This window comes from Oncorhynchus mykiss, chromosome 26 (assembly GCF_013265735.2).
Source record: "Oncorhynchus mykiss isolate Arlee chromosome 26, USDA_OmykA_1.1, whole genome shotgun sequence".
Taxonomy (NCBI): domain Eukaryota; kingdom Metazoa; phylum Chordata; class Actinopteri; order Salmoniformes; family Salmonidae; genus Oncorhynchus; species Oncorhynchus mykiss.
Window position 1 is genome coordinate 15,773,058 of NC_048590.1, and position 13,188 is coordinate 15,786,245.

The following is a 13,188-nucleotide window of genomic DNA, read 5'->3' on the forward strand; positions in this document are numbered from 1 at the left end:
AAAACGTTTACATGGTTTCCAAGAAGAACGATTTCCCTAATAATCCTTTTTACACATTGTATGTGTGGGGTACAGAGATTAGGTAGTTATTAAAAATGATTGTACACACTAAAAATCCTAAAAACATTATTCCCATTAGACATTATGAGGTATTGTGTCTAGGCCAGTGTCAAAACAATCTCAATTTAATCGATTTCCACAAAATGTGGAAAAAGTCCAGGGGTGTGAATACTTTCTGAAGGGCACTGTAGGTGATCATATCTCTCTAGGAGCTGATCTGTTGTCAGTATTGTGGAATAATTCCCAATGTTAAGGTAACATTGGAATGGAGAAAGCTCATCCGAGAACAGTGCTGCATTTTTAGTATCGACACACTTTGAAAGTTCTCCCTACTTGGGAAATGCATAGGAGTTATTTGGCCATTATAGGAACGATGCATCGTTATAACACTCGTAAGCTTAAGTTCCGTCGCTATCGGGAAACCGGGCCCAGATCAGTGTCCGTGTATCCAGTGTGGCTGTATTAAACAGGGAACTGGTTACCACTAGGAACCAAGCTGAACCTATCGGAAGCAAACCGAATGAAAACAGGGCGGGAACCTACCTGATATTGGCCAATAGTTGCAAAACGTTTTCCGTTTGGAGTAAATGTTGTCCAAAAAATGAATACAACCCAGTATCGGCTGTGAATGTGACGGTCAGTCATGCAGGAATGTTGTCCATCTCTTTCTAATTTCTCCTGTGTTTCATCATGAACTCCTCTCCTATCGCTCTCATACTGTGCTGTCAGTCTTTTTCTCTCTTTCAGTGACATTTCTCTCTTTCAGTTACTTTCAATGAGCTTTATTGGCATGACAAGTCGTTACCTTATATTGCCAAAGCAAGAACCTTTTTAAAGCAATAATAGCAATGAAATTTGAACACAGGGAATGTTAACCGCAAGCAATAGCTCATGTCTTTTCTCTCTCTCTGTGTATATAATATGATGTAGCTCAGTTGATAGAGCATGGCTCTTGCAACTCCAGGGGTTGTGGGTTCGATTCCCACGGTGGCTCAGTATGTAAGTCGCTCTGTATAAGAGTGTCTGCTAAATTACAAAAAAATGTAAATGTACAGTATGTCTTTCTCTCTTTGTTTCTCTCTATCTTGCTATCTCTCTGTTTCTCTAGCCGGTCCAGAGACCCAGTGCTTTGCTCAGCCCTGTGGTCATGTTCGGAACAAGAAAGACCTGGGACCTTGGCCACGCCCCCTGTCTGCAGGAGCTCTGGAAGAAAGACATCTCATTGGATGGTGAGTGGATTCTGTAGGCCCACCCCATTGGGAAGCAAGGGAGTCCCTCTGTGACAGGGGTGGGACTAAACCATTGTGACCACATTTTTGGGATGTCAGGGAGGGTGGGAGGGGAGCGTGGGAGGGAATGGGAGAGGTGTGTGCTGCCTGTCTGACAGGACTCTTACTAAGAGTAGAGGAGTGTGACACATTCCCATGAGCTGTGCCTCTCAGTGACACTGGGAGAGACGGGAGATACTGGAAAAGAGGAGAGGAAGAGAAGGCATTCCTATATCTGACTGGAGAGGGGAAAGGAAAAGTGTATGCCAGCTGTCTGAGAAAGCGGCGAGGAGTGAGTGTGTGCCAGGCTTCTCTCTTTCTCTACCTCTCTCAGCTGAAAGAGTGCGTCTCTATCGGGTACAGAGCTTAAAGCTGATCCCCCCCCCCCACCCCAGCCACAGTCCAGGGGCCAGGAGTGCAAACACTGGACCTATTGTGTGTGTGTGTACGGTGTGTGTGTGTGTGTGTCCATCTGTCTGTGGGTGTGCACTTCTCTGTGCCAGTGCTCTTGCAGGACTGCTCAAGGTGACGACAGAGCAGCACAACTGTGATTTGTGCTTAGTGCTGAAAAGAGAGGTGAGGTGACTGTCTGAGAAAGAAAGGGACAGTGTGTAATGCTATTTGAGAGCGGAAGGTAGAGGAGGAGAGGATGGTTGTGTTTACGCGTCAGTCGTATAGTACTTCACAGTTTGTCTCCTAATGGTGTGCGAGTTTGTGTGTATGTATTGTACGTTTGTCTGTGCGTGTGTGACTCCGCTGTGTGGGACTTCATCTGCCGGGTCATCAGTTACCGAAGGCTTGCTGTTTGTTTTTTTTGTGTTCTCCCAGCGTTACAGAGCTGCGAGTCGACCCGTGTGTCTCTGTATTAAGCTGATTTGCGCAGTGTGTACACATACAGTCTGTACACATAATGTATTTGTAGACTGTGTGGGGGATACTTTAAGCACTACTTCCCTGAATAAGTGTGTTTGTCTTGGTGCGTGTTTTCCTTAGTCTGTGATCCATTGTATGCATAAGGTTCAGTTAAATTGCTATTACGCGTGTATTAGAAAATACATGTTTGTTTGAGCATGTGTGTTAATACAGGTTAATATTGTAGGGTTGATTGTGTAGAATGGACCTAGTGCAGTAGCACAGTGCACTGATTGTCCTCAGGTTGATAAGACCCTGGGTCCCCAAACAAATACACGAAGACACGCGCACACACACAGGTGAACAGGCCTGTATGGAGTTGTATATATCACCTACTTAGGCCTGGGTTATCACACTGCTTATCTAGCTGTGCTCGTTTCTATGGTACTGTCTGTGCAAACCTTGGAAGGTTGGGGAGTGAAAATAGGGGAGAGAGGTGTGTGTGTGTGTGTGTGTGTAACTGTGAGTGTATGTTTGTGTTTCCCTAACTTTGTTTGTCCCTCCCGTGTGTCCGTAGCAAGCTCAGTGGACTTCTTGATGAGTGATGGTGAGGAGGACTGCTCCTTCCTGTCTCTACCCACAGCCGCTTTCCCACAACGTACCGCTCTGACCACTACTGACCAATTAGAAACCAGCCAGCACAATCACAACCAACAGCTACTCATACAGGTGAGATGACCGTGCATACACACACACACACACAACTAATACTCAACTAACTAGGTCAATGTGGCTAGCGTATCATTCATATTGGTGGGTGTTTTCCCAACATGGCACTTGTTTGTCCTGGTTTCACTGGCTAAACTGGTGGGGGGTTTCAGGTCAGTAAGAGCCTTGGGGAGTGGGACACAGTGGATTTATCGATCCGGTTTTAATGAGCTTCTAACACACACACACACCAATACATCTCTTAGGTTGGAGTCATTAAAACTCGTTTTTCAACCACTCCACAAATTGATTGTTAACAAACTATAGTTTTGACAAATCGGTTAGGACATCTACGTTGTGCATGACAATTGTTTACAGACAGATTATTTCACTTATAATTCACTTTATCACAATTCCAGTGGGTCAGAAGTTTACATACACTAAGTTGACTGTGCCTTTAAACAGCTTGGAAAATTCCCGAAAATTATATCATGGCTTTAGAAGCTTCTGATAGGCTAATTGACATAATTTGAGTCAATTGGAGGTGCACCAGTCCCTCCTGCAACAAAGCACCCCCACAACATGATGCTGCCACCCCGTGCTTCACGGTGGGGATGGTGTTCTTCGGCTTGCAAGCCTCCCCCTTTTTCCTCCAAACATAACGATGGTCCTTATGGCCAAACAGTTATATTTTTGTTTCATCAGACCAGAGGACATATCTCCAAAACTACGATTTTTGTCCCCATGTGCAGTTGAAAACTGTAGTCTTGACTTTTTTTATGGCGGTTTTGGAGCAGTGGCTTCTTCCTTGCTGAGATGCCTTTCAGGTTATGTCGATATAGGACTCGTTTTACTGTGGATATAGATACTTTTGTACCTGTTTCCTCCAGCATCTTCACAAGGGCCTTTGCTGTTGGTCTAGGATTGATTTGCACTTTTTGCACCAAAGTGCGTTCATCTCTAGGAGACAGAACACATCTCCTTCCTGAGCGGTATGACGGCTCCGTGGTCCCATGGTGTTTATACTAGCGTACTATTGTTTGTACAGATGAACATGGTACCTTCAGCCATTTGGAAATTGCACCCAAGGATGAACCAGACGTGTGGAGGTCTACAATTTTGTGGAGGTCTTGGCTGATTTCTTTTGATTTTCCCATGATGTAAAGCAAAGAGGCACTGAGTTTGAAGGTAGGCATTGAAATGCATCCAAGGGTACACCTCCAATTGATTCAAATGATGTCAATTAGCCTCAAAGGATGTCAATTAGCCTATCAGAATCTTCTAAAGCCATGACGTAATTTTCTGGAATTTTCCAAGCTGTTTAAAAGGCACAGTCAACTCAGTGTATGTAAACTTCTGACCCAAAGGAATTGTCATATTATAAGTTAAATAATCTGTCTGTAAACAATTGCTGGAAAATGTACTTGTCATGGACAAAGCAGATGTGCTTAACCGACTTGACAAAACTAGTTGGTTAAGGAGACATTTGTGGAGTGGTTGAAAAACGTGTTTTAACAACTCCAACCTAAGTGTATGTAAACTTCCGACTTCAACTGTGCATATATACATACATACATACATACATACATACATACAGCATAGCTGTCATTATCCTGTACACTCTGTGTACTCTGCAGAACAGAAAATCCTGTGTGTCTGCGTAGTATCCCTCCTGTGGTTTTATTTCATGTGTTCAGGATTGTGTTGCTCTGTCAGCATTTGGAATAACACAGGGTAGAGCACACACTGTTACAACAACACAGATCTTCGCTCAGGAGGGTGTAACGGACTCAACGTTGTATGTAGAAATGTCACAAATATAGCAGACCTAATTTTATCACATGACTAAGAGGCATGTCGTTCGTACATTTCCATCGGAACGTTCCACATTGTTGTGCCCCACTGAGCACAGCACAGAGGGTTATACTACAAAAGCAGGATCAATGAGTTAGCCAGCTATCTTGGATAAACATAAATAAGTACTGATTTTCTGGTTCATTAGGAAAGATAATTGGTTGTTAGGCATGTCTGATTGACCCATCTTTCTACAAAAGAAAAAGTTATTTCAGAATGTTTAGGCAAGTTAGCTGGCTAAGTCATTGATCTGCGTTGTAGTATACCCCTAAGGTGTGGGTATTCTACACTGTTCTGTCCAGTGCCTCGTGACAAGCATCCTAATCTGCCCCTGTGACTTGGATTTAGACTTGCGTTGACAGCACCCAGTGCTTTCATAAAGCTCACAATCAGCACTTCATAAGATGACATTGGCGCCTCATAGCGACAGGTCTAATAGATTAAAGATGACATTGGCGCCTCATAGCGACAGGTCTGAATAGATTAAAGATGACAGTGCGGTCCGTGCCTTTTTGACGCGTGGCATTTAGGGAGACACGTGCGAACTTACACGCGTACACAAAAAGCAGTCTCTCTCTTCAACAAATCGTTGCATTTCCTCCATATTCCTCTTTCATTCATTGTTGTGCTGTTTCTCCTTTATCTCAACCGGCCATTTCTCTTTTGTCTTCCTCCAGCCCACTACACCTTTCATTGCTGTACATTCTCTCATTCCTCTCTCCTCCCCACATCCCGCTTTCCTTCACAGAAGGTGACCTGGTCCTGTTCCTGGACATCTGCCTATGTAATGTCCTCATTCGGTCTCTCTGCAGTCTCCAGCTGTGTCTCTCTCTCTGTCTCTCTCTCTGTCTCTCTCTCTCTCTGTCTCTCTCTCTGTCTCTCTCTCTCTGTCTCTCTCTCTGTCTCTCTCTCTGTCTCTCTCTCTGTCTCTCTCTCTCTCTCTGTCTCTCTCTCTGTCTCTCTCTCTGTCTCTCTCTCTGTCTCTCTCTCTGTCTCTCTCTCTGTCTCTCTCTCTGTCTCTCTCTCTGTCTCTCTCTCTGTTCTCTCTCTGTTCTCTCGCTGTCTCTCGCTGTCTCTCGCTGTCTGTCTCTCTGTAATTAGTATTTTAGTTTCTTTAGTCTGATTTGTATGGCTGTAGGTGGTTTCAGTTGGTAGAGTAAGCAGTTTCATCTCTGCATCTGAGTCTAGTTATGAAGACCAGTGGTTTTCAAACCTTTTCTCAGGGACCACATGCAGTTCAATGTATTTGATCCATTCCAACTAATCATCAAACCCTTATTTAGATGATTTTCACTCGCCGGCCAGGTTATTAGGTACACCCATCTCGTAAGGGGTCGGACCCAACTTTGCTTCCAGAACAGCCTGAATTCTTCAGGGCATTGATTCTACAAGGTGTCAGAAATGTTCTACAGGGATTGCGTCACACAGCTCCTGCAGATTGGACAGCGGTACAGCCCATTCCATCTCATCCCGAAGATGCTCTATTGGGTTTGGTCAGCAACAATGTTCAGATGTGCTGTGTGGTTCAATCGTTGCACAATTGGTATCAAGGCACCTAACGTGTGCCAGGAAAGCATTCCCCACACCAGTACACCACCGACACCAGGCAGGGTGGGGTCAATAGACTCATGCTGCTTACGCCAAATCCTGACTCTGCCATCAGCAGGACACAACAGGAACTGGGATCCTTGGACAAGGAGCTGTTTTTCCACTCCTCAATTGTCCAGTGTTGGTGATGGCGTGCCCACTGGAGCCATTTCTTGTTTTTAGCTGATAGTAGTGGAACCTGGTGTGGTCGTCTGCTGCAATAGCCCATCCGTGACAAGTTGTGTGTTTCCCGAGATGCCTGTTCTGCACACCACTGCTGTACTGCACAGTTATTTGTCTGTTTGAGGCCCGCCTGTTGGCTTGCCCGATTCTTGCCATTCTCCTCTGACCCCTAAAATCAACAAGCTGTTTTCACCCACAGAACTGCCGCTGAATGGATGTTTTTCGGCGGCCGTTTCTGAGATACTAGATCTGGCGCGCCTGGGACCGACGATCATACCACGCTCCAAGTCGCTTCTGTCACTCGTTTTGCCCATTCTAACGTTCAATCGAACAGTAACTGAATGCCTCGATGCCTGTCTTCCTGCTTTATATAGCAAGTCACATCCGCCTGACTCACTGTCTGTAGGAACGATCCGTTTTCGTAAACTGGGTGGTGTACTTAATAAACTGTCAGGTGAGTGCAGATGAGCTAGTTCGGGGCTATAACACAATTGTGAAATGTCTGGGAGGACATCTGGGATCTCCCAGAGAAGATGTTTGAAAACCACCATATAGGGAGGGGTATATCCATATGAATTCAATCGCTTTTTGACAGCACTCCTTTTGACTTGAACGAAACCTTCCACACACATTTGGCCGTTGTAGAAGTGCCCAAAGTGACTTTTTGGGCCTGAAGGCCAAAACATTCAAGAGATAAAGGGGTGCTCAAAGTTGACCCATTTTACATACCCCAGCATACCATGAGACATCCATGTCTTCATCACTGGAAAATATCATCGGTTGAGATTTATGTCATTTAAAATCTTGCAAACGAGGTTGTCAAACTTTCATCATTTCTGGAAGATAAATTTGTATTTAAAAAAAAACCGTTCATTTTATTTCCTTTCAAGTCAATTATCTAAAAATGTGTAAATCAAAGGGGATGCTGTCAAAAAGTGATTGCATTCAAATCGATTTACCTATGGACTGACTGGATAGGTCGGTTTTGATCAAACCTGTGAACATGGATGTTGTTATTAACTGACCAATCCACCTTTACGCCTCCTCGTTCCCTTGGAATTGTCCCGTTAACGACCTGTCTGGCTTCTAACCTGTGACCTTTTCCGCATGCGTGCGTGTGTCTAGACACTGCAGGAGAAAGTGTGCGAGTTCCAGGCGCGTCTGCGACGCCAGGAAGCTTCCCGGTGTCTGCAGCTGCAGAGTCAACAACAGAGTCTTCAGGAGAAGACGAGCCTCATACACACGCTACAGGAGGAGCTGCACACAGCACTGCCCAGCGGTGAGAGAGGAACGGGTAGCTGGTGGGGGGGGGGGCTGACTGATACATCAATAATTACTGTGAAATGAATGACCCCGAATGGTCTCTTCGTGGTGTATCTGTCAGGACGGTGTTCCCAGTACTGACACAAACCAGCCTGTCAGCAAGAAGAGGTCTGTGTGTCACGGCTGTGACCGACTGTCAACGCGCATTATCCACTGCTGTGGGGCTGGATGGCGTGTGTGTGTCTTGTTTTTAAATTCTGTGGCTGCGTGTATGTAATGTGTAATCACTGTGTGTGTGTGTCTGTTGCAGGTGTTCGGGCAGTGCAGAGGCTGGCTGAGCCACAGGAGCAGCAGCAGCACAGCAACTGTCTCATTCAGGAAGGAGAGCAGCTCATCGCAGCGCTGCGCACACAGGTGGGGGAGCTGGAGGAGAAGCTGCCAGACCAGACCCAGGAGGTGGAGAGACTGCGCTCGGGGGTGGTGAGTAGAAGAGAGAGAGGGGAATGGAGGAAACTCGGGAGGAGAGAGACTGGTGAGGGAGGAGGGATGGAAAAAGAGAATGAGGGCAGAGCCCAGCTGGCCTACATTCTTGGGAAAGCCTGGGAAAGACGAGCTCAAGATAATTGACATATATTTTTCTTCCCGGTGTAAGATTGCACCGTGACACACTTCTGCTTCACAGGCATTCTAAGGTGTTGCATGTGAGTGTGTGTGTGAGAGGGGGAGGTCAGGGAGAGGGGGCAGGTACAATGGTATGTAGATGTGTATGTGTTCTTTTGTTTCACTGTCTCCTGTTGTTTGTCCGGGGGGCAGATATTGAACAATAGTCAGAGAAAAAGTGCTTGTGCATTGCCCTGTGTGTGTGAATGAGTGTTAATTCCTTCCTGTGTATATTGATATCCCTCCGTGTGGTGCCTTTGTGAGTGTGATACTGACATATGGGGCGGCAGGGTAGCCTAATTGTTAGAGCGGTGGACTTGTAACCCGAAAGGTTGCAAGTTCAAATCCCTGAGCTACAAATCTGTCGTTCTGCCCTTGAACAGGCAGTTAACCCACTGTTCCTAGGCAGTCATTGAAAATAAGAAATTGTTCATAACTGACTTGACTAGTTAAATAAAAAAATGTGCTTGTTCCTCCTGTCCTGTAGGGGGCGACCGACCTGGAGAAGCACCTGGAGCTGCTGGTGGTCGAGAACGAGCGGCTGAAGCAGGAGCTGAAGGCATGCAAGACCTCACTGCTCCAGGAGGCTCCTCCACCGGCCTGCACAGCCACTGACTGCCCCCACAGCCAGGTACGGATGGGCAAAATCAAGTGAGGGCAGAGGTTGTGAAAACCCATTATAGCTCTGTCTATATCACTGTTTGTGTGTAGGGTACTGACGCCCTGTGTGGCAAGGTATCTCGTTGGCAGTACCAGGCCAGAGAGCGAGTAGAAGCAGTGTTATAAGTGTGTGTGGTGTATTATAACTGTATGTTATATAGGATGTGGAGGCCCTGCGTGAGGAGGTGTCTCTCTGGGAGAGCCAGACCAGACTGAGGCAGAGGAGGCTGGCTGAGTTGGAGCAGCAGGTCCTGGAGAAGGCCAGCCGGGTGGAGACGCTCAGCCAACAGCTGGAGGAGTCCAAGCTCCACGTGGGGGAGATGCAGAGGCAACTGGAGGAGTCCAAGTGTCAGCAGGGGGAGGTGGAGCAGCAGCTGAGCGTCCGGCTCAGAGACTGTGAGGAGGAGCTGGCCAGACAGGCTGCCCGGACCCATCAGGTCAAGGTGAGGAATCGCCAAAAACGGTCCCATTTCAAACACAACCCCTCGCTAGCTCCTATGTTACTTAATGGTCCCTCACAGATCTGAAATGATAGGATGGGTAAGCTATATGTTGGTAGCTTACCACCTATCCAATGTTTTTGAGTTATATGAGAGCATTTGCTGCTGAATTGTGTTCCCTGGTGATCTTACGATATCGATCTCTCTCTTCTGCTCCCCACCTTTCTTTCTCTCTCCTCCTACCTCATCTATCTCGCTCTCTCTATTCTCTCTCCGTCCAGTATGTGACTGAGATAGTGGAGGTGGAGTCGTCAGGGTCTCAGCAGGCGGTAACCGAGGCCCAGGCCAAGAGCGCCGCCCTGCAGGAGCAGCTATCACTGCAGAGACAGCTGCTCCGAGAGCTGGAGACACAGCTGCATGAGTCCCAGAGGACCAGCACCCAGCTCCGAGCTCAGGTACACACATAAGGAGATGCACATGTACACAGACGCACACACACAACCATCTAACAACACGCACATACTACTCTCACACACGCATAACCCTCTGTGCCCCTTCCTAATCCCATTAGCTCCTTCACCAGTTGGTCTTTGATATTTCTCAAGTTCTCCTCGTTCCTCCCCCTGGTACAACCATTGATACAATCCAACTCACCCCCTTGTAGTAGATTGTGACGGTACGGTCCTTCATAAAAACGCCCCTCCCTCCCAGTAGAGGTGACTGGTTCGACCCTTGTCCCATCCCCTCCTCTGTAGTGGCATGGGCCGTGTTAACCCCTCTCTCTTCGCTTACGTTTGGTTTCAGCTGCGTGCGGACCGCAGCCGTATCTGCGGCCTGCTCTCCAAGGCCGTCGGAAGGGGCAATGGCGAGATCATTTGCAGGTTGTCTAAGGTTGGCCCCCCTTGATAGGCCCCTCATAGTGCTTCCTGTTTTGTCACTACATCACTTCCTGTGTCTCAGGCACCCTGCTCCCCAAACTCTGCCCATCTGTGTGGTTTCAACCCCCACCAAAAACCTGTGCTGGAGTGACACACACAAACTTTACCCTAAATCTTTTCAAGGGTCCTCCACTCCTGTATTGGGGTGCAGTGTATGGTTGTTTTGGATTAGCTTTTAGCTGTAATGATAGTTGCATCACTGCCTGGTACGGCAACTGCTCGGCCTCCGACCGCAAGGCACTGCAGAGGGTAGTGCGTCCGGCCCAGTACATCACTGGGGCCAAGCTTCCCGCCATCCAGGACCTCTATACCAGGCGGTGTCAGAGGAAGGCCCTAAAAATTGTCAGACTGTTCCCTCTGTTACTGCACATCAAGCGGTACCAGAGATCCAAGTCTAGTTCCAAAAGGCTTCTTAACAGCTTCTACCCCAAAGCCATAAGACTCCTGAACAGCTGGTCAAAGGGCTATCCAGACCCCTCTTTTAAGCTGCTGCTACTCTGTTTATTATCTATGCATAGCCACTTTAACTCTACCTACATGTACATATTACCTCGACTAACCGATGCCTCCGCACATTGACTCTGTACCGGTACCCCTTGTATATAGCCTCGCTATTGTTATTTTGCTGCTGCTATTTAATTATTTGTTACTATTATTTTCAATTTTTTACTTAACACTTCTTTTTTCTTAACTTCTTAAAGCATTGTTGGTAAAGGGCTTGTAAGCATTTCCCTGAAATACCTGTTGTATTTGGCGCATGTGACAAATTTGATTTGATTAATGTGTCCTGTAGCTGAGAAGAAGCAAACCCATGGTTTTGCTGGGAGCTAACTTTTAATTAGTTATTAGTTATAGGCTTCAGATTTTAGCAAAGATGTTAAGGGGCATTTGAAGCCCTTAGTTCAAATGCCCTGGTAGCCATTAGATCTGAGTTCCCGTGCTGTTAGCTTTTATACTAGCTTTTAGCTACAGGTAGACCACCAAACACGCTCCAGTCCCCACCCAGACCAGTGTGGTGTGTTGGTACTGTCCCAAGATCTACTCTAACCTCTCTCTGTCACCTGTAGATCCTGGTGTACGAGGGGGAGATGGAGCGGGCCCAGGGCCAGTTGGAGGCTGAAATGCAGAACCTGGAGGAAGAGAAGAACAGGGTGATCGAAGAGGCCTTCATCAGGGCTGAAAGTGAGATGAAGGCCGTGCATGAGAACCTGGCAGGTGAGCCGTACGTTTAGGACTATGCATTTTTTTTTGTATTTGTGAGTATGCACATAGCAGTTCCGGACGGTATTCATTAGGGCACACCGTAGCGAAACATTCTCCATCAAAAAAAGTACACGTGTTCCTTACTGGACAACTTCAGGTTTTATTCGATTTTGTTGTCCTTCCTAATGAATATGACCCAGGAATGTGTGTGTGCTCTGTTTTATTCACTGTTGTAACAAAATGTGTGTCCCTCCCTGTCCCCAGGTGTGCGTATGAACCTTTTGACGCTTCAGCCAGCCCTGCGTACTCTCACCTGTGACTACAACTGTCTGAAGAGGCAGGTTCAGGACTTCCCCTTCATGCTGGAGAAGGCCATGACCGAGGCCAAGCAGGAGATCTGCCAGGTGATAGGCGAGGTGAGCAGTGCCAACCAAGAGCTGCTGAGGAAGTACAAGAGAGAGATGAACCTGAGGAAGAAATGCCACAACGAGCTGGTGCGCCTCAAAGGTACGACCCCTTGACCGTGCATTCTGAGAGGTGTGTGTGTGTGTGTGTGTGTGTGTGTGTGTGTGTGTGTGTGTGTGTGTGTGTGAGTGATATCAGTCGTTCGTACTAGCTAGTGTATATAGTTTGTACATACCAGATCCAATTCTGTTCAAAAGCAGTGGATCTTTGCATTTGTTGTCCCAAAACAACAGTATTGTAATTTGTCTCCTCTTGCCTTCACTTCCCAGGTAACATCAGGGTGTTCTGTCGGGTGCGGCCGGTGTGCCGGGGGGAGCATGATTCTGCCGAAAACATGGTCAGCTTTGACCCAGATGACGATGCCCTTCTCTACCTCTCCAACAAGGGCAAACTGATGACCTTTGAACTGGACAAGGTGTTCCATCCTCAGGCCACGCAGGAAGGGGTCAGTAGAACGTCATGACTTGGAGTACATCTCAATAGTCTCAAAGTGTCTTCCTTGCCTTCATCTTTGCCGATCAGAAAATGCACAACAGGTAAAGGCAACATATGATGTTTCAACTCAAACTATAACCGTCACATACGCCGAATACAAGTGTAGACCTTACCGTGAAGAAGCGTAAGAAAATATTGACCAAATAAACTGAAGTAAAAAATAATAAAAAGTAACACAATAAAATAACAATAACGAGGCTATATACAGGGGGTACCGGTACCGAGTCAATCTGCGGAGGTACAGGTTAGTTGGTACGGCAAGTAGAGGCAGTGTACAAAACAAATGGGGGGGGGCTCAATGTAAATAGTCCGGTGTCCATTTGATTAATCGTTCAGCAGTCAACGGGCTTTGGGGTAGAAGCTGTTAACCTCTCTGGTACCAGTGGGACGTTAGCGTCCCACCTCGACAACAGCAAGTGAAATTGCAGGGCGCCAAATTCAAAACAGAAATCCCATAATTTCACCTGCCATATCAGTTCTGTTATACTCACAGACATTATTTTAACCTCTCTGATCTCCCCATCCCGGATCCGGGATCGTGAATACAGACTC

At 46.9% G+C, this 13,188-nt stretch overlaps 1 protein-coding gene across 8 annotated transcripts in view; it reads left to right on the forward strand.

Annotated features, from left to right (window-relative positions):
- The window catches only part of LOC110506284 (kinesin-like protein KIFC3), a 65,549-nt gene that overhangs the window by 38,533 nt on the left and 13,828 nt on the right, over positions 1-13,188 (forward strand). For 6 of the 8 annotated variants that reach the window (XM_036964289.1, XM_021585742.2, XM_021585739.2 and 3 more), the window contains exons 2-11: positions 1,169-1,289; positions 2,758-2,909; positions 7,638-7,791; positions 8,086-8,255; positions 8,923-9,066; positions 9,257-9,538; positions 9,817-9,990; positions 11,541-11,688; positions 11,941-12,183; positions 12,411-12,586. In XM_036964289.1, the coding sequence (XP_036820184.1) occupies positions 1,169-1,289; positions 2,758-2,909; positions 7,638-7,791; positions 8,086-8,255; positions 8,923-9,066; positions 9,257-9,538; positions 9,817-9,990; positions 11,541-11,688; positions 11,941-12,183; positions 12,411-12,586 (1,764 nt within the window). Of the gene's footprint in view, positions 1-1,168; positions 1,290-1,477; positions 1,621-1,885; positions 1,905-2,757; positions 2,910-7,637; positions 7,792-8,085; positions 8,256-8,922; positions 9,067-9,256; positions 9,539-9,816; positions 9,991-11,540; positions 11,689-11,940; positions 12,184-12,410; positions 12,587-13,188 lie in introns of those variants that run through there. The other 2 variants (XM_021585743.2, XM_021585744.2) reach the window with 2 other exon arrangements.